This window comes from Natator depressus, chromosome 22 (assembly GCF_965152275.1).
Source record: "Natator depressus isolate rNatDep1 chromosome 22, rNatDep2.hap1, whole genome shotgun sequence".
NCBI lineage: Eukaryota > Metazoa > Chordata > Testudines > Cheloniidae > Natator > Natator depressus.
Window position 1 is genome coordinate 7,138,175 of NC_134255.1, and position 25,907 is coordinate 7,164,081.

General features: G+C 48.5%; 1 protein-coding gene across 3 annotated transcripts in view; it reads left to right on the forward strand.

Annotated features, from left to right (window-relative positions):
• Positions 1 to 235: 235 nt before the first annotated feature.
• ST14 (ST14 transmembrane serine protease matriptase) overlaps positions 236 to 25,907 on the forward strand; it is a 44,203-nt gene continuing 18,531 nt past the window's right edge. The window contains exons 1-7 of one of the 3 annotated variants that reach the window (XM_074936733.1): positions 236 to 770; positions 20,611 to 20,770; positions 21,661 to 21,788; positions 22,333 to 22,403; positions 23,853 to 24,013; positions 24,872 to 24,907; positions 25,562 to 25,799. In XM_074936733.1, coding sequence (XP_074792834.1) covers positions 663 to 770; positions 20,611 to 20,770; positions 21,661 to 21,788; positions 22,333 to 22,403; positions 23,853 to 24,013; positions 24,872 to 24,907; positions 25,562 to 25,799 — 902 coding nt within the window. In that variant the 5' untranslated portion in view covers positions 236 to 662. Of the gene's footprint in view, positions 771 to 14,590; positions 14,618 to 20,610; positions 20,771 to 21,660; positions 21,789 to 22,332; positions 22,404 to 23,852; positions 24,014 to 24,871; positions 24,908 to 25,561; positions 25,800 to 25,907 lie in introns of those variants that run through there. The other 2 variants (XM_074936732.1, XM_074936734.1) reach the window with 2 other exon arrangements.

The following is a 25,907-nucleotide window of genomic DNA, read 5'->3' on the forward strand; positions in this document are numbered from 1 at the left end:
AATTAATTTTTGGGTCGCCCAGAGCTTTTCTAATTGTTAAAATATATGAAATGCCCGCTCCCCACCAGTGTGTGTGGGCACCCCTGTATCTGGGTGCCTCACAGGGACAGAGGACTGGAACCACCAGGGTTTTTTTTTTTTTTTTGCAAGTGAATAGAGCTGCTGAATGAGCCTTTTGCAGGGACAGGATCTTTCACCTGCCAGAAGGAAGAAGAGAGAGAGAGAGAGGAGGGGCTCAGGCGAGGTAATCTCATGTGATCACACACAGAGAGAGAAACAGCCACACCTTGAAACTACCTGAGCTCCGGGAGAAGGGGAGGAAAACTCCAGATAAACAACACAGGGAGGAGAAAAGAGCAAGGGAAGGGGACCAAAGTGCGGGACCCAAGTGGGAGGGTAAGCTAGGGAGCAAGGAAGTATTGTACTCCGAGACCTTGCAGTTCCCACAGCTGGCTTCACCCGGTCTGTGAGTTTCAGCTGAAACTGATCAGCCATGGACTCAGGTTTTTGAGCTACTCAGCGACCAGGAAGGACTTTGCACACCGTAGCAGGACCAACTACTCTGTGCGCTGGGATTGAAAACGTTGAATTGTTTGGGGTGCAAACTCCACATCCCCATTCTCCCAAACCTCCAAAAAAAAAAGGGAGGGGGGAAGGAAAACATGAACTATCGGCCTTCGGAAGAAAGAAAAATGAATGATTATCAGCTTTCCCCAGGAAGGAAACTGAAAACCTCGGATTCAGGGCTGAAGTACAACAATAGAAAAGAGGTGAGCTGCATTTGGGGGGGGCTGTTTTCTAACCCTTCCCCTCTCCTGTTTGAGGAGTGAGGTGGCTTTCTCCAGGGAGGGGAAGGCCAGTTCTAAGGGCGCTTGCTTGCAAGATGCAGATTTCAGGGCGTTTTCTAAAATAAAAACGAGTTCTAAGTATTCCCTAGTGCTGGCATGAAGGCTTGTGGAGTGACCTGGAGCGTTCTGCTTTCTTGGCTTGTGGGATAGATAAGCAGCAGCTCTTGTACAGCAAATCACACGTAGTGGGGAGGGAGGCTGGAACTGGTTGCTGCTTTAGCTCAGGGTGTCTTCGATGACAGGGTTTGGGCTGGTCTGATGAGTCCTTGCAGGGCTTTTCATATGAGAAATGCTGTCTGTCAGTTTTCACAGCAACAAGACTGTTGGATAGGCCTTTCGTCCCACTTCACCTTAGCTGGAGGTGACTTACAGGAATGCTCTTGTTCAGACTCTTTCATGCAAACTGGAACCTGTTTTGAATCTGCTTTGGTGAAACCAGCGGACAGCCTTGTATGGACCATCTTAAATAGACTTAAACCCCAGGTTGTTTTGATTTTTAGCTTAATGCAGGCTGTGGCTGTGTTACAAGCTATACTGTGCCAGCTTTGAATCAGTTTGAATGCAAGTAATTGAGTTCAATACAGGGGTAATTGGGTGAAATGCTGTGGTTTGAGTTATACAGGTCAGACTAGATGACCTAATAATAGTTCATTCTCACCTTAAAATCCATTACTCAAAAAACCAATTTAGTTAAACAGGTGCAAAACATAATTTCAGTACTCTTAACTCAAGTTTGAACCAGGCTAATACTGTTTTAGGTTAAAACGAGTACAGATATTTTCAATAGCTATAAATGCAATTTAAGTGTGTTAAGAGTCCACACTGTTTTGCACTGGATTTAACTCAAATAGTTCAACATCACCCCTGTATGTGATCCAGAGCAAGTTACTTGTGCAGCCCAGGCCTTACCTCAATTAAGGGGCCTGTTTTGTTGCTTATTGGTTGTGTGGATTATTGCCCTTGCCTTGTGAGAGGGCCAGGCTAACCTGGCCTTGTCTCTTAACTCCAAGGCCTTGGTTTGGAATTTCCTGCTAAGGTGTTGAACGTTCTGGTGAGGCCTTATCACTTGAAGGGTAAGGTCATGTCAGAGAGGATATTTTCTGAGGGTGGATTTGGGCTACTGGTGCTCACCCAGAAGTGTGTGCATCTCTTGCAGTCTCTGCTTATTTTAAAACCTGGCGTTTAGAAAATTGTATTTTTATATTAAAACAAAGTGCAAGTGACTTCCCAGATTGTTTCTAGTCTCTTAGTTGTTGATCTTTGATCTGTGGGTTCCTCCTAGAGTGATTGTTAGCTGGCAATGGTGAAGAATTGCTGAGTCACTTTCTTCTTGCCCTGAATGAAGAATTTAGTTATTCAAGGCAAATGGCCCCATCTGGTCTCAGGCTGTGAGAATGTCTTTGATGTAGAGTTAACTCTGCATCAATCTACACTCAAGTTACTCCTCTCCAGTAAGCCTAGCTTGTAGCCATGCTACAAAACAACCCTCAAGTGCTGTCTCCACACAGGTCACGGCTGTGGTGTGAGGAGGAATGATAGGAAGGCATTGGAGGACTAGTGGTGCTATCCTGCATTCTGGTTGTCTTAGCAGCTGATTAATTGTGCTCCCAGTCTGAACGTCCTTCCAGGCCAGCCAGCTCGAGTTAGCACCACTGTCACTGAGTGAAGGGGTTTTGCTGTGGATGGGATTCTAGGAGCAACCTGGGAGCTAACTTTGCAGAGAAGATGAGCCCTGTCTTCACTGCAGAGTTTCTACCTATTATCTTTCCCCTGCCCTGTCCTGCCTAATGGCTTGTTACAGATTTAAAGAATCAGTAATTGTATCTGCATCTATGCAGGCCCGAGCAGATCAGCTGCTCTGTAAAGACCTTTATTGTTTCATGTTCTGTGGTGCCGAGAGCTTTCATTAAGCAGAAAACTGAGAGGTTCTCAGATTTGGAGTCACATTCTGTTCTGTGTCCGCCTCAGAGCCCCGCAGGAGTCCCTGAGGCGAATGAGAGCAGAACATAGGCCCCTTAGAAATACCATTGGTGGAGAATCCATAATGCAGCCAAGCAGAGAAGAGACGGCAAGGCCTGATTGCTTTAACCTTTCCACGCTTCATGTGCAGCTTGTTCAGAGGTAATCAGTGTAGCAGCTGAGGAGCTGGTTCTGGCTAGCAACTTCAATTACAATTCCTCCTTGGGGTGACAAGGAAAGACTGCGTGGATCCGCAAAGCTTTGTGGCCATGCCACTTGTGTGAGCTGTATAGTTAGTCCATCCTGGAGCTGAGTGAACTCTTCCCAGGAATAATCCTACCTGATTAATTCAGCCTTTATCTTCTCTTCATGGGTTAGCAGCAAGCAGGTGGTCAGTAGAACAATTCCAACTACTTCACTCAAATGAATATTATTTAGCCTTTGGGCTGTTTGGTGACCACCTCACTGCAGCTCTCAGTGGTGTCTGATTGCAGCTGTTTCTTGCTCCTTCAGTGTGTGATTTCCCCACAGGGCTTGTTAAGGCTACTGTTGCTGACAACATGCAGCAGAACTGGTGTGCAAATAAGCGCTATTTTGCTGCCGTTGTAGCCAAGGAGGACAAATTATATTCAGGACTAGTTCAGTAACCATGGTTGAATCTGCTCTGAGCAGGACGATAGACCAAAGATGGCCAGTCAAATGCACAGACTTACAGACTTTAAGGCAAGACGGGACCATCATGAACATCTAGTCTGACCTCCTGCTCATTGCAGGCCACAGAGCCTTACCCACCCACTCCTGCAATAGACCTCTGACCTGTGGCTGAGTTACTGAAGTCCTCAAATCATGGTTTCAATAATTCAAGTTACAGAGAATCCACCATTTACACTTGCAGTAAACTAGTGACCCCATGCTGCAGAGGAAGGCGAACCCCCCCCCCCCACCTGGAGTCTCTGCCAATGTGACCAGGGGGAAATTCCTTCCTGATCCCAAATATGGTGATCAGAACTCATGAGCCAAACTATTTGAGACCTTTGCACTGCAAATGAAATTTGCTCTGTTTGTGGTGGGAAATGACTTGGCAGTGTTAAAGTGAATACATGGGTTGTATTGGACCAAATTTTCACAAATTAGTATTCACCCAGATCTGGGAAACATATTATTTCCATCCATTGGAGGGTTATAGAGACGTATATTCACTGGCCTTTTCATTGAAGCCTTCTCCATAATATCAGACCAAAAAAATCAAGCAGAGACAAGTAGCTAATATGAAGACAACAGGATGGTTCCACCTACACACACACTTCCTCCTCTACCAGGCCTAGGTGCTGGTATGTAGGTGGGGGAAAGTTTGTGACTGAAAGAAGGTGCGTGTTTGCTAATGGTGTTGACTGGTAGCAGTCCTAGGAGTTTTATGCTGCATTTCCAAGGTGAAGGGTCCGTGGTCTGTTCAGAACGGGGATTAGGCGATAATGAAGGAACAAACTGTAGATCTTTTAGGGTAGGACTAGTTTTAGTTAACAAAACTCCCCGCTGTTTGACTCCTGCCTTAGATTGCAAGGCTCAAATTTGTCAAAGACGACTCTGAAAAAGCACATGGGAGCGATACAAGGAGGATGCTTAAAATGCAAAGAGGCAAAAGGGGCCTTTTTCATCCAGGAAACTCCAAACCATGAGTCCTTTCAGTGCTAGCCTGACAAAAACGGTGTCCCTGCCAGCCTTTGGCAACAGAAAAAAATGTTTTTCCAACAGGAGTAGCTGGTTTTAATGTTGCCAATCCTAACTGCTCAGGAATCGCAAAAAGAAAAGGAGGACTTGTGGCACCTTAGGGACTAACCAATTTATTTGAGCATAAGCTTCTGTGAGCTACAGCTCACTTCATCGGATGCATACTGTGGAAAGGATCTTCTACACTTTCCACAGTATGCATCCGATGAAGTGAGCTGTAGCTCACGAAAGCTTATGCTCAAATAAATTGGTTAGTCTCTAAGGTGCCACAAGTACTCCTTTTCTTTTTGCGAATACAGACTAACACGGCTGTTACTCTGAAACCTGCTCAGGAATCATGACCCCTGCTCCCCGTCATATCACTGGCATAAAAACCATGAAAGGGCAAATAAACTTTTTTTTAGGGGGGAGGATATTTGCCCTCTGGGTTTTTATTGAACCTTTAAGGGTGTACTTTCAAGCTCTGTCCACAACCAGCAGGTCTTGGAAGTTGGATTGTTTTAACTAGGTTGTTTGAATCACAGAATCATAGAAATGTTGGGCTGGCAGGGACCTTGAGAGGCGGGACCAAGTAAACCTAGACCGGCCCTGACAGGTGTTCGTCCAACCTGTTCTTAGACACCTCCCATGACGGGGATTCCAAAGCCTCCTTTGGAAGCCTGTTCCAGAGGTTAACTACCTTCTAGATAGAAAGCTTTTCCTAATATCTAATTTAAAGCTCTGTTGTTGCAGATTAAGCCCCTTATTTTGTGTCCTACTTTCATTAGACATGCAGAAAATTTGCTCATGGTACTCTTTATAACAGCCCTTAACGTATTTGAAGACTATTAGGTGCCCTTTCAGTCTTCTGTTCTCAAGATTAAACATGTCCAGTTTTTTAACCTTTTCTCATAGGTCAGGTTTTCTAAATCTTTGATCATTTTTGTTGCTCTCCTCTGGACTCTCCAATTTGTCCACATCTTTACTAGTGTGGCACCCAGAGCTGGACACAGTACTCCGCTGAGGCCTCAGCAGCACTGAGTAAAGTGGGGGCAGTTACCTCCTGTGTCTTATATACAATGCTCCTATTAATACACCCCAGAATATTAGCTTTTTTTTTTTTTTTTTTTTTGGCCACTGCATTACATTCTTGGCTCATACTCGGTTTGTGATCCACTATAAACCACAGGTCCTTTTCAGCAGTACGACCACCTATTCCCCATTTTGTAGCTGTGCATTCGATATTTTGTTTTCTTCCTAAATGTAGTACTCATCACTTGTCTTGACTGAATTTCGTCGTGTTGATTTCAGACCAATTCTCCAATTTGCCAAGGTCATTTTGAATTCTAATCCAGTCCTCCACAGTGCTTGCAACTAGACTTTTGGTGCCATCTGCAGATTTTCTATAGCCTACTCTCCGCTCCATTATGCAAGCCACTAATACGAATGTTGAGTACTACCAGACCCAGGGAAGACTTCTGCAGGACTTCAGGAGATACACCCTCACTGTTTGTCAGTAAGCCATTGATAACAACTCTAGTTGCGCACCCATCTGATTTAATCAAGACCACATTTCCCTAGTGTGCTTATGAGAAGAATGTTCTGTGGGGCTGTGTCAAAAACTTTACTAAAATCAAGTTATATCTAGTCCTGGGGGAAGGAGGTGCAGAATTCATACCTTCAGCAGATTTCTTGGCTCCCTGCAGAAAAATGGGGGAGCCAAGAAATCTGTGGGAAACACCCCCATTCCCTGGCAGCCTGGTGCGGAGGGGAGGAAGGAGACTGGGCGTGTGTATGGGTCTCTGGAGACAGGGTAAGAAGCTGGGGCTGGGTGCCTGCCTGCCTTGCGAAGGAATGAGACAGACTCTCTCTGTCCCTGTCCCTGCATCCCAGCCTTGGAGGTGCAGGGCTGTGTGAAGCAGGCTCTGTCCCTGAGGCAGAGCAGAAATGTAGCAACTAAGCAGGCAGGCTGCTAATGTTCCCATTGTCGGTGAATTGTTCCCATTCTTAGTCAATTAAGGCTCCTTTACCTTGCCAGAGCCTTATTGTAAATGACAGTAATGGAATTCTCAGCCAGGAAGGTCTATGTGCTTTCTCCCTTTTTCTTTTTCCCCCCCTGTGCCACTGTGGACTAGTTACCTCCTGAGGTCTCTTCCAACCCTAATCTTCTATGAGTCTATGAATAGGGTTAGATTACAGCTCAAGATCTATTTTTACTTACCCATTTAAAAAAAAATGCAGGACAATGATTAGCAAAACTGTACGGCTTTCATGTGTGCAAGTTGGAGCCATTTAAAGCGACAGTCTACTTTACAGCTCACCAACCACCAAAGTAAAAGTCATGCAATTTTAAATGAAAATCCAGGATTATAACTGGAATGCAGGATATTGGTTACCAAGTATTTGTAACGTAACTTCCATGTGTTTAGGAAATGCTGAACAGTTGTTGTGATTCCCCCCCTCCCCCTCCGCCCCATATGGTAGTTTAAATAAATTAGCAAAATAAGTGAAACTGGTGTGATTATAGTGCACTATTTTGACAAAAAAAAATGCAGAATTTTGGGGTTTTTGGCGCAGAATTCCCTCAGGAGTATATATCACAGCTAGTGCTTCCCCCTATTCACTAGACCAGTAACCCTGGCAAAGAAGGAAACGGGGTTGGTTTGGTGTGATTTGTTCTTGACAAATCTGTACTGGCTATTAATCATAACCCTATTACCCTCTAGGTCATTGGTCCCCAAACTTTTTTGTCCGCGCCTCCCCCTACCTGGTCCGTGTTCGGCCAGGAGACAGTGGCAGAGGCCAGGTTAGGACCTGCAGCTGGTGCTGGGAGCGGGGCTGGAGTGGAGTTGGGGGTAGAGTGGGGCAGGGTGATGCTCCCTGCTGACCCCCCATGGGGGTTGGCCTGGGCCAGGCACCCTGTGCCCCCCCGAACGTTCCTCCGTGCCCCCATAGAGGTCTGTGCCATAGTTGAGGGACCACTGCTCTAGGTGCTTACAAATTGATTTCTAGCTTCTTCCAGTATCTTTCTAGGTTCCAGAAGTTATGGCTGGCTGGTTTATGATTCTCTGTATATTATTATTCTCTGTAATTATAATTATAATCCCCCCCCCCCGCCCATTTAAGGGTAGAGCTGAGAGTATCAATGACTAATGACTAGCCTCCAGGGACTGGTTTTCCTTTTTTTTATTTTTATTTTGTTTGCCAAATATCTCAGGAATTGGCAACAAATCTATTCCACTCTGTCATAGGCCTTAGCCTGCGACAAATAATAATGGAGTTTCTTCTTTAGCTCACATGTAGGTTTCAGAGCAGCAGCAGAGTTTTAGGTGGGACCAGATTTCTTGCACTAGTTAAGTGTAAATCCCTGCCAGCTGGTGTGGATGGTAAAATGATAGAATTTCCATCTACTTTCTCTGGGTTAGTGTCTGATGCAAAGTGCTTGCATCGGTCTTCTGCTGTTTGTATTAATGGGCCTGAACTGGAACCTAGATTCCCCACCCCTTAAAAACAAATCAAAACAAAACAAAACCCCCTCTGGTAAAGTCTGACTCTGACCTTCATTACTCAGGGAGACCATTGCTAGGTATTGAATTCCTGACTCTCTTCTGTTTGGCTGTACGGTGATCTGAACACCTAGACAGGAGAGGGCTGCCATTTACATTTATTGTCATTTATTGCTAGTTAAATAGCATCAGGTGACTAATGGAGGGATATCATGAACATATTCTATCTTGGGGGGTGGGAGGGGAACCAAGATTTAGATTTATGCTTAATTAAGAACCCAGAGAGGATGCTCGGTGCAGTCTGAATCATGAAGCTGCCTGTGCCCACAAGGAGCTTACAGTAGACAGACCAATCAGCCACGTGGCATGCTGGGTGCCTTTGAGGAATGGCGACATCATCAAAGCAGGTGCATCAGACTTGATCCTGCCTACACACCCCAAACTCCCACTGAAGTCAATGGGAGCGTGGCATGCAAGATCAAGTCTTAACTATCCGGCTTTAAGTGAAACTCCCTATTGATTTCAATGTGGGATTCTGCTTGAAACTCATTGAGGGAGACAGTCCCTTGTGGGGGGCTTTTTTTTTTCTTTGACATCTTTACCTCTCTACAGCTGTATTGGAGAACAGCTTTTTTTAAAAGGGTGCACACAAATGTCAAGGCATGCTTCCTTTCTCACAAATAGAGGTGTAAATTGGCGTTTAAAATCCATTGAGATGAATGGCGTTTCACTGGTCTGAGTGAGATCAAAATCAGGACCATAATGTAACTTTTTATTCCAAAGAATTCTGAAGTCTTATGTAAAGTTCTATCCATGTGTCTGATGCAGCCACTTCTGGGGTGCAGGGCACCAGCCAGCTGGCATGCAGCACACTGCCCAAAGGCAGCTGGGTTGGTAACCCTGGCCTGGGGCACTGGACCAAATCTTCAATGTCTATGCAGAGCAGAATGGGCCTTGGCTTTCAAGTTTCCTCTATGAGAATCCTCCACAGTAAACATAATGGGATTCAGTTTCTCATCTAACTCAGAAAGGCAACAAGATGAGTTGGCTTAGTGGGGAATTGAACTTGTGGCTCTAAAGACTCAAGGCAGCTTCAAACCAGAGGTGTGGCACACTCAGCCCTCTTTACCAGATTTATGCTGAACTGATTCCCACAGGTCTTTCCCTCCTTTATCAGGAAGGACACTTGTGTTGGCAGGAAGCTCTGTCTCTCACTTCCTGCAGTTTATTCCTTCCTTAGGTTAATCTCCATTTTATAATCTAACTGTCCTTAACAAGGAACTGGGGAGGAAGAGAAATGCGGAGACTGACAGGGTTTCTCTGCTGCCCTAAGGTTGTTTAGTTGTAGGCGTCCTATTTTCAAATGTGTTCGTTCTTATCAAAAGCCTATTCCAGCCTTGCATGAAAAGGATAACCTCTTGTTATATACTTTGATAATGGTACGAGCAGAGTTTACAAAGGATCTGGATGCAACACTGTTATCCAACTGAATTGTTTAAACAATTCTGACCCTGTGCTTCGTGCTGCCCAACTAACAGCGCTTAGGTTTGGTCTCTGTAAAAGGAAAGTGACTCCATCTCACTCCCATAGCTGTACATTACAGCCAATATGTGAACACTTGCTCTCATTTGAAATGTAGCGTGAAATCTCGTGTGAAACACAGACCATTTTAACATGTAAATTTTTGTTGGCTTTTGGATTGTTTAGATTTCTTTGTCAGATGCACCACGTGCTGGCTCTCGTGATTTTTATCATAAGTCTCGCGATATATAGTGCATATCTTAAAGCCCCAGCTCCTGGAGCCATGTGGTTGCCTGAGAATCTTAGTTCTTAAAATCATTATCCTCATCATCATAATTAATAAAGCTAAGTGACTAGTCTGCATAGTTCCAGAGAAAAGCTTGAAAATGTGTCCTCAAGGGCTCAAAACCCAGTGGGCAACTAACCCCCTAACAAGTATTGGTGTGTGTGTGTGTTATTAAATGTCATGATTTTGGGGTACCATGATTTTATCTTTTTTTTTTTTTTTTTGGTTTTGATTTTTTAATTTTTTTTTGTGGGCTTGGCTATTGGTGTTTAAGCAGAACTTTCTGTTGATTTCAATGGAGAAGTCTGAAAACTTGCTGCGGGATGCAGTCCCATGTGATTTTTAATCATTATTGCTGTAACATCTTACAGTATTAAAACAAATCATATTTTCATGTTTTTCTGGTTTCAACTGTAATGCGACATGATTAGGTTCTTGTGTTGGGACAAGGGAAATAGATACGTCAGTTTCACTTTAGCAGTTAGTTACTGACTAGTCATTTTGCTTCCAGGCTCTGCGATGCGGCACCGTGATGGATCTGAATGGGTTGCAGGGGAATATTTAGGATGGGATATTTCCAAGTAATCAAAGAGATTGGGCTGCCCAATTCCCATTCAAATTAATATGAATAGTTTCAAGTGAAAATCACGTCCTTACTGGGCAAAAATACCCTGTTTCCATTAGAATCACTGAATGTATGTGGGAAAACTTAGAGATAAAAAGGCGTCTACTACTGTAAAGGTTTTTATGGAAAGCTTGTTACTGCAAATTTTGACCTGAGTGTCTAAAGTCTCATTCCTGCTAAAATCCAGGAGAGTTTTTTGCCATTGACTTCACTGGGAGCAGCATCAGCCATTTGTGTCTCAAACACAGAGTTGGACGTAATTTGTCTGGATGCAAGTCTTTCTTGAAATAGTCTCTCTTGAGCATATGTTTGTGAATGGGGAATTAAAGTGCGATCTATTTGTTTAGTGGCTTGGAGCATCCCAAACCTGTCTGGTTTGGAAGGCTGAGTTGAATGATGTGGTGCTATTTTTGCCCCTTCTGGCACTTACCCCCGGTCGGGTTTGTATTACAAACTTCTGTCAGACATAGCTGTGTTGGCCAGGGGTGTGATGAGGTGCAATCCCTGACCGACGTAGCTGTACCAGCAAAAGCCCTCCGTGTGGACACAGTTGTACTGGCAAAGCTGTGCGGTTTTGCTGATAGAAGCTGCATCCCCACTAGGAGTGCTTTGTCGGCGTAGGATAGCTGTGCTGACAAGACCTTGCAAGTGTAGACCTGGCCCCAGGCTGCATATTTGGCATTTATTTGACTTATTAAACATCAGCCTTGGCAGATGAGACCTGGGGTGGGCAGGTCTTTGGATTCACAGGCTGGGACCTGGAGTCTTGAATTGAAAGACTTCTTTACAGATAGAAAAGGAGTACTTGTGGCACCTTAGAGGCTAACCAATTTATTTGAGCATTTTTTTTATGCAGTTGATAGATTTCCACTCCATACGGCTAAATGCAGTGCCTTTCATAATGACAGATTTCAGAGTAGCAGCCATGTTAGTCTGTATTGGCAAAAAGAAAAGGAGGACTTGTGGCACCTTAGAGTCTCTAAGGTGCCACAAGTCCTCCTTTTCTTTTTGAGAATACAGACTAACACAGCTGCTACTCTGAAACCTTATTTACAGATGACGGCAAAAAACATTGCTGAACAGAACGGCCCTGAATCATGGTCAGATGCCCGCTCCTGTCCAGCTGCCCTGCTTGGTCAGATGAGACCTGCCTTTTCCTACAGCTCTCAGCCAGCCCTCTGAGTTCTGCCTCCTTGACATGTGCTGGGCTCTCTTCTTGTCCAGGGACTCTTGCTTTAGGGTTTCTCTCAATACGTGCCTCGCTAGCAGTTTGAGATGTTTGCAGGTCTGTACAGAGACCAGAAGAGATGGTAGCGAGACCTTGGAAAGGACGGACCCCTGTCCCGAAGTGATGGCTTGGCTGGGTCGTATCAGGTTGAGTCTCGTGTGTGCCTAGCGTTTCCGGTTTTTGTCCTGCTTATCCCAGAACATTGCGGTGGTGATGAAGAGATGGGACTCAAGTGTAGTACCCGCAAAGGGGGAGATATGCTGGATGCCACAGCTGACCATGGGTGTGCGAGGCAAACCCGCAGCCCAGTCAGGGCTGCTCCCTCAGCTGCCCATCCAGCAGAGCTGCGGTGAGTGACTGCAACAACCCGATTGCGCTCGCTCACCCTTCCCACAGAGCCTGCAGTGACTCAGTCTTTGGTCACAGGCAGCAGCCTGTCCCAGAGTAGAGCCTGGGTCAAATGACCTGCTCCCCCAACCCCCATGCCCCGGGTATTTCTCCAACCCCGCCAGAGCTGCAGATCAGTCTGTGCAACAGCACCACCCGACCAGGAACCCTCCTGCAAGCCTCGCGGTGTGTCAGGCTTTCGAGACTCCGAGCCTGCTCTCAATCCTGTTCCTGCTCCAGCCTTGCCTCTACTTCCTGACCTTCCTCACACTCAGACTACCCGGCTTTGACCTTTGGCCTGGACCTGGATCCCAGCTAGGGTACTGATTCTGGCTTTTCTGTGGCCTCTGACCTCCGTTCTGACCCCTGGATCTCAATTCCAGCACCACCCTGGGCCGGTCCCATCCCTATGTCCCGCTTCGATCTCTGCTCCAACTAGTAGGCCTGACGACTGCAAGGCAGAGCCTGACAGAGTGCCGCTGAACACTATCTGCAGGTAAAACCAAATACTGAATTGCATTTAGCATTGGTTCAGAAACTAAGGTTAAAACAAACTTTTGAAAAGCTTGTGTGGAACAGCGAGGCCATGCTGTAGCCCCATCCTTCCCCATCCCACTGGCACTGCCTGGTCACGTCCTGTCTCAGGCAGGCCGTGAGCTAGACTGCAAGCTCTTTCGGGTAGACTGTTGGAAAGGGTCCTGTTCATCTCTGGGCATTGCATTAATAATGGACAAAGGTGATGCTGCGGTTCCTGACCCCTGGGCCATGCTGTCCTGCAGTTGAACTGATTTTCCAGTATCACCTTCCTTTCATCTCCTTTTGCTCGTTCTTCCTGATCTATTGCCCTGCCGTCTTCTCAGTTGGAGCTGCCAAGCAAGCCAGAGCCTGCAGCCTGGATCAGAGCCGCTGGCTCCAAATGCACCAGGGTTTTGGAAAGGTCACAGGTAACCTTTCTCCTGGTAAATCCTGATCCTCATGGGAAAGTGGAACCCCTCCTGGAACTCAGGAATTGGCAGCATGGGGAGGGGAGGTATTGGGTGACACCGCAGACTGATGCCAGCAGCATAGAGCCCCGAAACAGCTTGCTCCCTTTTGAGAGTGTTCGTTGGTTCAGCTGGAGGATAGGTCTCCGGAGGTACAGTGAGGTGTGGGCTGATGGTGAAGGTGAAGTATCCAGCACTGGGACTGTGCCTTCTGCTCTGCCCAGTCCCTCACCACAGATGTGTCTTGTCCTGAGGCCCAACTCTGCACACTCAGGCCCTGTCTTTCGCCAGTGTGGATCTCATGCCTGTGCCCGGAAACTGTCCTCTGGCCACCGTGCCTCTCCTGGGACCCCACCAGCCACGTAGCTGGACCTTGATCTCTGCCTCATGTCAGAGCTAGGATGGGAGGGTGCCAGCAGCTCTGTGGGGCTGGGCATGTGGCTTGAAAATTCCAAGTTTGGCTCCGGCTTGGGTGGGGTGGAGGGAACTTTTTTTTGTTTAAATAAAAATCCTTCTTATGTTCATGTTGTGAGAAGAGCTGGGGGCGGTGTGGAGAGCCAAGATGTGTCCTCCCCCCCCCCACCTTCCCCCAAAGTGCGGAGTGAGCGGGTGTCAGAAGCAGAGCCAGTAGCAGCCTGGGTGGAGCCCGGTATCACATGTGCTGGGTAGATGGATAGCTTATTGCTTCTGTAGCGTTTATTCTTGTTGTCACTGTGTCGCATGGCCTGACCGTTCAGAACTGTACGGTGACAGCAGGCTAGGACTCTCTGATCCTCCCTCTCCACAAACAAAGCCCTCTACCCACCTCAGCGAAGGAGACTCACCATTAGCTGCTAGCAGTATAGGGCTAATGGCACACAGCTGAGCACTTTTAATCCCATCCAGCAGAGGGCAGTGGTATGTACACACACAAACTAGCCAGTTCATTCCCAGACCTTGAGTGGGAGTGGCTGTGTTTAAATCCCATGTGCTGTTAGGTCAGGCATCTCTCAAATTGGAGCGGCTTGATCTTCTGAACAGCACAGCACCTGAAGGTAGTGATGCTGAGCAGTGGCAGCTTGCTCCATGAGCAGGGTGCTGCGCTGCATGCCCACCCATGAGTGGTCTGCCAGCTAGAGAAGCCGATGCCTCTGAACATGAACTCCTGAGTCACCATAGCGATACAGCGTCACGTTCCAAACACAACCTGGCTCTCTGAGCGGTGGATCCCATCGGCTCCTCTCTGCCGGCTGGGGCGTCTGCTTTTCAGTACTGTAAAACCTTCCTAGTTCAAGGACCTGACCCCTCTCCCTGCTGCCCATGCATGCTCTGGACTTGGTGCTGGCAGTGTGAGTCATTGCTTTCCCTGAAATTCTGTTTTTTCTGGACAGATCACGATTCCTGTCTAAAAATATCTTGAACAGCTGGATCTCAGAGGCGGGAGATTTCAGAGTAGCAGCGGTGTTAGTCTGTATCCTCAAAAAGAACAGGAGGACTTGTGGCACCTTAGAGACTAACAACATTTATTACAGCATAAACTTTCGTGGGCTACAGCCGACTTCATCGGATGCGTAGAATGGAACATAGAGTAAGATATATTTGTGGGGGCTTTTTTTGGACTAACTTGCTTTGGTCTTGTTGACGTTAGTTGTGTGTGGCCTCTTCCTTCCCGTTGAGTCACCGGGGCTGCTAAGGAGGAGAAATTGTAGTTTTCTGCCTCTGCCAAAAGGGCTGAAGTGCTGCGTGTGGGTTAAAATGACAGATGGCCTTGTGTCTCGAGAGTGGTGTGAAGGGAGAATAGGGCTCGGTGCCACTCCAGGCTACCCAATGATTGACATGGCTCCCCACCAATGACCCTACAGCTGGATTTGTTGGCATCTAGCAGAATGTTTTTATCCTGTCGTTAAAAGCTGAGTCGTGGGAGTCGAGCAATGAATCGGGTCAAATGAAACCAGCCCACAGATTACGCAATAGCTAGGGAGGACTTGTGATCGGATGGGCGGAGAGCTATGAAGCAAAGACTGGAACAGGAGATCTGCTTCCAGCGTCTGAGAACTGAATGTATTTGGTGAATGATTTTAGGCCCCCAGTTTTACTTAGTAAAGTTGAATCTTCTGGGTTTTTCATTGATCATTGCATGGGAACGTAGCAGCTGGTGAAAGGTGCCACATTAGCAGCCCTGGAGACTGAAGGCTCTTATTGTTGAACCACAGAGCACCTACGGCATGAGGAGTGGCAATGCAAACTGCTCCCCCTGCCCCTTACTGTTATGTCCTCTCCCTGGGCTGTGTGTGAGACACGCCAGGAATGCCAATGGAACCTGGCTCCCTGCATGCCACAGGAGAACGTGCCACTGGGCCACCTGCAGTCTTGCTCCTTTAACCACCTGCCCCGTGGGAAGGGAAGGTTTTTTTTTTTTGTTTGTTTTTTGTTTGTTTTTTTACAGCAACTCAGGGCTGGTCTACATTACACAGTTCGGTCGACAAAAGGCAGTTTATGTTGACCTAATTATGTCAGTGTCCACCCTACAGCCTTCCTCCCGCCGATCTAAGTTCCCTAATATACTGGCATCATAACTCCACCTCCACGAGAGGCTTATGTCAGTCTAGTTAGGGCAATGCAGTGTCTGTGTAGACACTGCTTCCCTCCTGTCGGCTGTCTTGTCAATTTCACAGCTCAGGCAGCTAGAGCCTAGCTGCCCCCTGCCCCTCCGGGGAGCTGAGTGGCTGGACCCTGTTCCCAGCTGGGGTGAGATGCCCCCTGAGTGGGGGCTTTCCCCACTCCGAGTGGGTTCGGGGGAGTCCACCGGGAGCCTATGAGACAGCCAGAGCGGTGATCTCGGGATGGTTAGTTTAAAATAAGACTCTTGGGGTTATACTGGAGCTGGAAGGGAGGGGACCTCAGGAGGGTCATGGCTGGATTTGGAAAAGCATCCAGATGACCTCATTCTATTCTGAACCTCTTGGTCAGCACAACTGGGCTGGAAGCCTCATGGGAAGGAGGTTTCCCCGGGGGATGGTGAGCATATTTGGGAGTGTGGCAAGGACAGCATTGCCATCTCAAAGCAGTCACAGCACATGAATCCAATTCCAAACACGCATGAGATTGGCTCAAAGAAGATGAGATTTTTGCTTTTAAATGCTACACTGGAGGCTTTTTATTTTCTTTCTGGTTCCTGAGTCTTCAGCGTTTGCATTTTCAAGCTTTTCTCTGTAACCATGAAGCTAGTCTGTTACTTATTCCTTTATTTCAAATGAAAGCTGAGATTCTGAGGGGATAACGTGACTTCAGAGCCAGGGTTTTAAGAAAAGCAACTGCTATAATGAATGATAAAATCAGGAGGGCTGGTAATTCTGTGAAAATGACCTAGATGGAGGTATTTTAAGGCTTCTGGTTATGGCCAGTTATTGATACTGAGGAGAAATGTGTTAGAACCTCCAAGAAGTTTTGGGTTCCAATTGGTTTCTGTTGGTCCATCCTGATCAATGTGCACAATAAATTGGTCCATTTGTGCAATATTTCGGTTTTGTGGCAATCAGTCTGTCCTTTCTTCTGTTGCACCCAGCCTCATGGGAATTACATGCTGTCTAGGTAAACTAGGTCCATATGGTGTGGGCCATCCTGGACTTCATGGTGGTTCTGCTCTTCTCCCTCTTTTGGTGGACAAGCCATCTGATTATGAAGTCACAGCTGTACATGGTGGTTTACAAATGCTCCTCAGAGTCAGCTGATGGAGAGAAAGCCAAGGGTGCTAGAAGCCATCTTAATAGAGCCGACTCTCAGGGCTTTATGGTAACGATGTGCCTCTGAGTCTTGGACTAATTCATTCAGCCAGTAACTAAGAGAAGTCTTGAAAGAGCTGTTGAGAACACTGTGTTCTTTTAGTACCCAGGGTCTTTCAATGACCACCTTAATAATTACTTACAAAGGGTTACATTTACATAGGGTTTAGCAAATTGTCAGTAGAATGTGTTCTCTGTCCTGGACAGTTTGGGATAAAAGGCCTGAAGCCATGGCTTGGGAAAGAGAGGGTTTGGAGAGGTTATTGGGGAAGAGGGCAAGGTAGGAAGTATTTCTGGAATTATGGGAGTGTTAGGGGAGAGGGCTGGGCTCAGCAGCAGACAGGAAGTGGGAGACTATTCTAAACTTGGGGGGTGGGAAATAAGGGAAGGTGCAAAGTTGAGAATAAGTGACAAGTGGTGCAGAGCTTTGCAAGCACTAGGGCAAATAGCCAGGGAGAGCAGATACATGGATAGGGTAGGAGGTGGCTGAGTAGGGCCTCACCCTCAGGGGTCCTTGGATTTGTTGTGGGAAGCCCAGAAGGAGCCTTGAGTAGAGGTGACATGGCCAGGGTGAAGGGGATGGGAAGGTGAGTTGGGCAGCAGTTAGGGACAGGCTGGAGTAGGCTGCAGTGCTCGAGGGGAGAGGTGGCCCAGACTTGCTCATTACTTGGCGCATTTCAAGCTGAAGGGTCCCAGAGTGCTTCACAAATTGCACCCCTTCAGCACAGAAATGCAGCCACCTCTGGATAAGAAGTGGGGCAGCTGGCTTGCTATGGGGGAGCAGAAACTTGGCCAACGAACTGGGGCTCCCAACCCCTGCTCTCATGAGAAGTGCCCCGGGGTTTTTAAAATCCCTTCCTAGCAGGTAGGTGTTGGTGGTGTCAAAGAGGCTCAGAAAGGCATGGTGAACTCTACGAAGCAGGATGAAGGGCTGTGTTAGCTCAGGTGGGATTTGAACCCCTTTTAGTAGGGTGTGTCTAGACTGCAGGGCTGATGGTTAGAACTCTGCCACGCCCTCCAGATGGTGCATAAAACAGGAAATGCAGTAAGTGTAAAATGAGACCTCCTTGCGTCAATGGCTGAGCATACGGAGTGCGTGCAACCACAGTTCATCCCAAGGCTGGCGAGAAACAGAAGCAACAGCAGAATATATCACGTTTGCTCCTTCCTCTTTGCCCATCCTTCCGTGATCTTGGAAGGAAGTGCACAGACTGTTGCTGGGTCCCTCCCTGGCCTGGCTGAGTTGGCTCCTTGCAGGTACGTGGGTGGGGTGAGGCGAGCTGGGGGCAGAGGTTGCGAGAAAGTGAAGCTCCGTGTGTGTCACTGAAACCCTCCCGGTATGTGGCACTGAGTTCATCGGCACCTCCCTGCAGCCTCTGGGTTTCTGTCTATTCATGCTGCAGCTGAGTCAGGCCCCTTTCTACTCCTTGACCCTGCTCTGGTGTGCATTTGTGTGGCGTTCCCTCAGTAACTGTGAAAACCACAAATGATTCAATGGGTGCTCTGAGCCATGGGGGGGGGGGGTGTGCTGCTCTTAGCACTCAAACGCTCAGACGTAGACTGGCAAACTTCTCAGCTTGACTCTTGGTGTCCTGTTCTTGGGCAGGATGCCCCCATATGAACATCCCACAGTCAAGTGTCAGAAACAGTGATGTCTAATGGTTAGAGCGAGGAGACCTGGGCTCAACTCCCAGCCTTGCCACTGCCTGACAAGTCGCTTTGCCCCTCGGTGCCTCAGTTTCCCCAGCTATGGGAGGTGAATACTTGCTTACCCTTGTACTTAAGGGTGCAAGCAAATTTTGCGACTACTAGTACTCTTCTACTGTTCTATATCTGCTGTTATACAGCCCTCATCACCCTGATATCCTAGGACCTTCCAGCTGTGAGTAACTAAAATCTGTTGTGTGCTCTGTTGCCTCTCTCATCCTCTCCCCAGGGGGATAATTGTACGCTGTGGAGTGTTTTGTTTAGGCTTTGTTTGTGTCCATGCCGCTCTGCGTTTGTTGGAGGCGGCAGGTCAAAGTAGTGTGCCTGGAACTTGAAGCAGGAGGCGGTGTGAGGTTTGGGATGGTCCTTAGTGCCCGTGGGAGTTTGTTCCACAGTCTAAGCCAAGCCCCTGAGAAAGCCCTGCCTCCTGCACGGGCTGGTGGTGATTTATGGCAAGGCTGGAAGCTGGAGTGGAGACAGGACCAGGGAGCTCTGACCTCCCGCTACCCTGCGAATTATGGTGCAGCCTGCTGGTGTAGACAGAGCCCGAGCTCCATGTGGTGCCCACATCCCGATGGAGTATCTTTGTCCACCGTGTTTCTGTGCTCTCTAGATCTGCGTGCTCCTTCATGCTCTTCCAGTATCCCACCTGGGAGTTTTAGGCTACTGAAATTTATGGCATGAGCTTCTCTCTGAACCTAGAACATTTTGCATGTCCGTAGACTCTTTCCACCAAGCAGTTCAAAGCACTTTACAAACCTCTCTCTCTAAACCTCACAAGGCTCTTGTGATGATCCCATTTCCGGGTGAGTTTAAGTAACTTTCCAAAGTCACTAAGCAAGCTGGAGATGGAACCCAGGAATCCTGCATCCTAGTTCCCTGTGATAACCACTAGTTCCACTTCCTTCCAGCCCCTTCTGAGTACTTTAGCGGTCACACGCTGCATGCATCACACCTTCTACATCTCACTGATCTCCTCTCTTTAAGTAGTCACAGCTCCTGCCTGATGTGTTCACACACTTGGTCTGTTTTCACTTTTGATTTCCTTTAACTGGCATTGGATTGATTTGCCTTTTGTGAATTCAGGAGCTGCTTGATTTTGGGTTGCAGAAGCATGTTGCAAAACTTTCCTGGGAACAGGGAAGTCAAGTTATTTATAGTTTGGTGTGTGTTGCAATACTCAGCTGGCTGCGTGTGGTGCACACATGTTGCAGAATTGTTTTGGGTAACTTCCTGTTTGTCTTCAAGCTGATGAAACTAAATTCTTATAAGGTTATAACTCAGTGATTTGCATAGGTGCACCAGGGCCCTCTGGTAGGTGGAATGTTGATCTGCTCAGTCTTCTGGCAGAGCTGATCTCATTGGGTAGGCCTGTACGTTGGGACCCAGTCGTTTGTGTGTGTGTTCGTTAGCCAACTGCGGTGTCTGGGATTCAAGGACCACTTCAATGTTGCCCTACTGTTCTAGCGAGTTTCTCTGCGATGATGTGTTGAATTATTGCACGGGGGGGTTATTTAATGCTCCTCAGGGGTGACACCGGATCCCATTACTATGGCGAGATGGAGGCTCTTGGGGAGAAGGTGCCGAGTGCAGGTTACCAGCACTGATGACAAGCTCTGGGTGGGATGGGGGCTGAGCTGGGAGAGGGGGGTTATTTTAACCCTGATCAGTGGCGAGAGAGGACTTCCAATGACTGCTCTGGCATCGCCCAAGGGTCATTATTAAAAAGAGAAGGGGATGAGTGGTAACACCCTGTTACATAGAGAGGTCCAATTATTAGATTATGGCATATTATTTCTCTAGACAGAAGCTCGCTGTTGTAATGATTATTGTATTGTCTGATCTTTATGTGGCTAGAATTGTCAATGCGTTAAAACTTCCTAAATAAAGACATTGATTAATAAATCAATCAATCAGAGAATGGGATCTTTGTGCTTCACGTTCATGGAAGCTGTGAGGGGAACCAGGACTAGAACCCACATCTCTCCAAGTTCCAGTCCTGTTCCTCTGCTCCGAAAAGCCCTGGCACCAGGGCGTAGTATGCCTGTAGCAATGAGCTTTCTAACCCTGTGTCCCCTACTCTCCTTCCTAGGACATGAATGGCCTGGAGGAGGGGGTGGAGTTCCTCCCCACCATGAATGCCAAGAAGGTGGAGAAGCGCGGCCCGAAGCGATGGGTGGTGGTGACTGCTGTGCTGATCGTCGTCCTGCTCGTCTCCCTCCTTGTCGGCCTCCTGGTGTGGCACTTCAAATGTGAGTGAGGCGCTTTCCCACCCGGACGTTGTAGCTGGGGGGGCTTGCCCATGGCGCCTGATTTCCCCCCCCCCCCCCCAGATCAGAGGCCTTTAATTCCCACAAATGAGCTGCCCGCAGATGAACGATGCTGCTTTTTGGGTTCACGGGCCCCATTGTATTGTCCTCTGCACAAACACCAAAGTAAGATTCAGTCCCTGCTCTGCAGAGCTTTCAGTCGAAGTGCCACGTAAAAGCTGGCGGCCGCCTCTCTGCTTAGTGTGGCTTATGTGGCTCAATTGCACTACCTTGGGGGGCAGCTGCAGCAGCCCATCCTGTCTGGGGTGCCCCCCTTGGTGACCGACTCCTGAGGTGCTGTGGGTGAAAGTGGGGTGGCCATTGCGGGGGCCTCTGGCATTTGAGCATCCCAGTCCCTCCTGTTCCCTGCCTGTGGCACACTGCAGTTGAGTCTCCTCTGGGCTGGAAGACTTTGTCTGATTTTGGTGGCAGCTGGTGGCAATTAGCCTGAGGTCAGACTAGATGATCTGGTGGTTCCTTCTGGCCTTAAATTCCATAGCTCTATATGTGGTGGTGTAACCCACGCACCTCCTGGGTGTGGTGTTCTTTCCCATCTCGTGGCATCAAGACCACTTAAAGAGAGAGCGTTAATGAGTCTGCTCTTACAACTGTGGCTAAGAGCCAGCTGGCTTTTAGCTCATGCGGTAGAGGCTCATGCACTAAGCTCCAGAGGTCCCACGCTCAGTCCTGCTCGCTGACGACCGGGGTCTGTCTGTGTTTTCCAGTGGTTAGAGTAGGAGGCCAGGACCCCTGAGTTCCCTGTCTTGCTCAAGGTTTCTCGCTCTGATAGCTGCACTGAAATCCTTTTCTCTTTCTGCGATGGTGTTTTCCAGACCGGAGAGCCCCTGTCCAGAAGGTTTACAATGGCCACCTAGTGATTCAGAATTTGAACTTCATTGATGCCTACGAGAACTCCAGCACCACCGAGTTTGCCATGCTCTCCAAGAAGGTGAAGCAGATGGTAAGGGACTTGCTGACCCCTCCCCACGTGGGGCTTCCCCAGAGGGAGCTCTTAGCTCAGCCGTCTTCCCACCCCAGAGCTTGTCATGGGTGGTGGGATCTTGCACGCAGCACTGCAGTTCATTTGGCCCTTTCTTGCCCTGATTCCTCCCCCTGGCTGCAGTAAAGGCCTTCTATATGTCCACCTGAGCTCACTGGGCCGAGCTCAGTGCTGTGGAAAGGGTCGCGGATCCAGCTGTGTAGGCATTTATAGGATGCCAACACCCCTTCCTCTACCTCCAATCGCTGAAGGATCTGAGCCCCTCACGAATGATGCTGACGTTGTCCTCCCATGACTTTGTAGGTGTCTAAATATGGATTCGGGAGCCTGTCTTATGTTCCCAGGCTCGCAAACTTTGGCTGTGATGTTAGTTTTTTTTAACCTGACTCTGTTCTTTTAACATCCAGACCTGCTGGGAGTTGAATTGCTCCTGATTTTAAGTTCTTTTCTGTATATATAATGTGTTTCTCTTTACTGTTGTGTTGTTTTTTTTTTTTTTTTTTAGATCAAGGGGATCTATAAAAATAATCAAGACATTGGCCCTTATCACAAGGAGACAGTAATAACTGCATTCAGGTGGGTGCTGCCTCCCTACAGTTGCATCCTGAGCCCGTATGTGGGGGCAGGGAGCTGGTACATCCCGGAAATTACAGGGAGGTAAAAACTCACCTTCCCTGGGTTACCATGGGACAGACCCACCTCACTGCAGCAATTTTCCCCCGTGCACAGAGAGCAGCTGTGAGCTCCCCAGTCGGGCTCCCTTTAATTTGGATTAAGAGAGTAAGAATGACCTCACCGGGACTTGAGCCCAGTGCAATGAGTCGTCTTTGTAACACGCTGCTTCTGAATGGGAGCACCCAATGGCAGCCCCCAGGGAACGGAACTGTGTGGCACCAGGCGAAATTAAGTGACATTGGTCTGTGATGGGCCTAGTCGTGGTATTAAGGGATAGACTCTCTATGAGTGACTCAGTCTGGCAGGGCCCTTCCCTGAACAGAGCTCCTGACAAGGCCATATTCAGCCTTTTTGTTTAGCTCACCTTCTGCCCCAAGAGCCTCAGAACCAGGCTGAGCCAGGCGGTTTCAGGTGAGAGCAGTGTGCCCTCATTCCCTGCAGCCTCCACTGCTTCTGGGCCTTGACTTCAGAGTGGAATGGGTGCAGAGGAGGACATCTAGGATGATCCGAGGAATAGAGAACCTACCTTGTGAGAAGAGACTCAAAGAGCTTGGCTTGTTTAGCCTAGCCAAAAGAAAGCTGAGGGGAGGATATGCATGCTCTCTGTAAATACCAGGGAGGGAGAGGAGTTATTTAAGTTAAGTGCCAATGTGGACACAAGAACAAACACATATAAACTGGCCATCAACAAGTTTAGGCTTGCAATTAGATGAAGGTTTCTAACCATCAGCGGAGAGAAGTTCTGGAGCAGCCTCCCAAGGGGAGCAGTGTAGGCAAAAAAACAAACTGGCTTCAAGACTGAGCTTGATAAGTTTATGGAGGGGATGGGATGATGGGACTGCCTACGATGGTGGGTAGCCGATCTGCGATTGCTACCAGCAAATATCTTCAGTAGCCGGTGATGGGACACTATATGGGAAGGCTCTGAGTTACTACAGAGAGTTCTTTCCCAGGTGTCTGGCTGGTGGCTCTCGCCCACATGCTCAGTATCTAACTGATCGCTGTATTTGGGGTCAGGAAGGAATTTTCCTGTGGGTCAGATTTGCAGAGACCCTGGGGCTTTTTGTCCTTCCTCTGCAGCGTGGGGCATGGGTCCCTTGCTTGTTTAAACTAGTGTAAATGGTGGATTCTCTGTAACTTCAGTAACTCAGTCAGAGGTTAGGGGTCTATTAAGGAGTGGGTGGGGGAGGTTCTGTGGCCTGTGATGTGCAGGAGGGTCAGACTAGATGATCATGATGATCCCTGCTGACCTTAAAGTCTGAGAGTCTGAGTCCCCGGATCCTGTCTCCTCCTCCTCCTCCCCCCAGTGTTTGCACACTGTCGGTAACTTGGCTCCCTTTTCCCCTGCAGCGAAGGCAGCATCATTGCCTATTATTGGTCGGAGTTCATTGTCCCAGCATACAGGGCCAAGGCTCTCGACAAGGCCATGGCTGACGAGCAGAGTCTGATCCAAATGGTGAAGTACAAGTCACGGAACCCTGTGTTGCAAGTCAATTCGATTGTTGCTTTCCGTGAGTCCTGGCTCCGTTCCCCTTCTCTTCTTCCTTGTTGGGCTCTGGGTCAGGTGGGAGGGAACTGCCTGATGCCCCTGGTGATTCCTGGGGAGGCGGAATAGACCTGTGCTTGGAGGCCTGCGAGCTGTCCTATTAGCTTTGCCACTAGCTGGCTGGGTGTGGGTAGGTCTCTTAATGGCTCCATGCCTCAGTTTCCCTGTCTGTACAGTAGGGACGATGTTTGCTTGCTTTGCCCGGGCTGTGACGGTTAATGACGGGGAATGGCATGAGAGTCCTTGGAGGGAAGGCTCTACAGAAGGGCAAAGTGCTAATTTGACAAGCACTGGATGCCTGGGAGAGCTGATGTGCTCTATGGATGGTGTAGGGGAAGCAGCAGTCGCAGCGCTAAGGGACTCTTTGGGGCGGGGCCTACCTAGGGAGTGGGATTTTATTTTTTTGGCTTGAGGGAGCTCATGCCCCCTCTGAGGGCGATGGGGCTGGGGAGAAAGGAGGATTCCGCAACCCCGGTGGGGAATCCCAGCTGGAAGCAGGTGGTGCTCATGGGGAAACCCAGGGTTCTCCCTCCTGCTTCTGGAGAGAGCCGGAGTCCTCCCTCTGGGATGAGATCATAAGAGAACTTTGTACTGGGACTCGTTCGCTTGGATTCTGAAGCCTCCAGACCTGAGCCCTCTCCCCTGTCATCCAAGGCACCCAAGCCAGAGCTCTGCTTATTCTGGGGGCAGAGGACCAGCTTCCCCGGCTCTCACTGTCAGGGAAGATGCTCTTTCCCCTGTCGAACGCAGGCTGGCTGGGTGCTCCCTGCCTAGCATCTGAGCAGTGAACTTGTTACTAATGAAATGTGTTTTTCTCTCGTAGCTGCTGATCCCAGTATAATCCAATCATCACGAGGCAGTAAGTGTAACTCTTACTGTTCTTGCCAGCAAATATTTCCCCTGAATTGGAGGGTGGGACCGATTCCTCTTTTCCACTAGGAGCCCCCTGGGTTGGGCTGTAGGAAACTGTTGTATTTGCTGGGAGGGTTTTCATTCGCGGCCAGGAGAAGCCTCGGGATGCCTGTGATTCCGAATACGTGACCCCTCACTGGGCCTGACCTCGGGATCCTCCAGTAGGATCAGGTGGGCCTATCCCAAGTGGCAGGTTTTTCCATAGATAGTGCAACTTTCCTTTTTAGCTAAAGGAAAACAATAACAAGAAAGAACAAAGGTCAGGTCTCCCTGAGAGAGCACAGAGCCTGCGTTTCCTCTGTAACAGTCAGCAGAGAGACTAAGGACTAAATCCCCTGTTGGACTCTGCAGGCAGGGAGAGTTTTGAGAAATTTAAAGCAGCACTCAGAAAACCAAGTCATCGGAGCTTCCTGGCCTCTTAGCCCACACCTTGGGATTACTGGGGGCCAGATACAGTGGTGGTGTTGGGCCTCGGTGCTTCTCATCTCTTGTGATTTAAACCAAGAACTACCTGTTTGCGACATCTATCTGCTTTCCCTTCTGTGATGCCTTTACTGACATCCGGACCATCTCCCCTGTCCCCCTGCCCTCCTCTCCGCAGGTAGCTGCAATTTTGCCCTTCACGCCAAGGAAGGTGAGATCACCAGCTTCGCTACCCCGGGCTTTCCCAACAGCCCGTACCCGAACAATGCTCGTTGCACATGGGTCCTGAGGGCCGACGTCAACTCCATCATCAGCCTGACCTTCAAGACATTCGACGTGGAGCTCTGCAGCGAAGGGAGCGACGTCATCAGGGTCTACAACTCCCTGAGCCCCATGGAACCCGACGAACTTGTGACGTGAGTGACTTTTCTGGGCTACCTCCTTCTGTGGGGAGATATGGGGGCGGGGAAAGAACGCGGAGCCCGTTCTGAACGGTGTCAAATGCCAAGGAGTGAGAGGAGCTG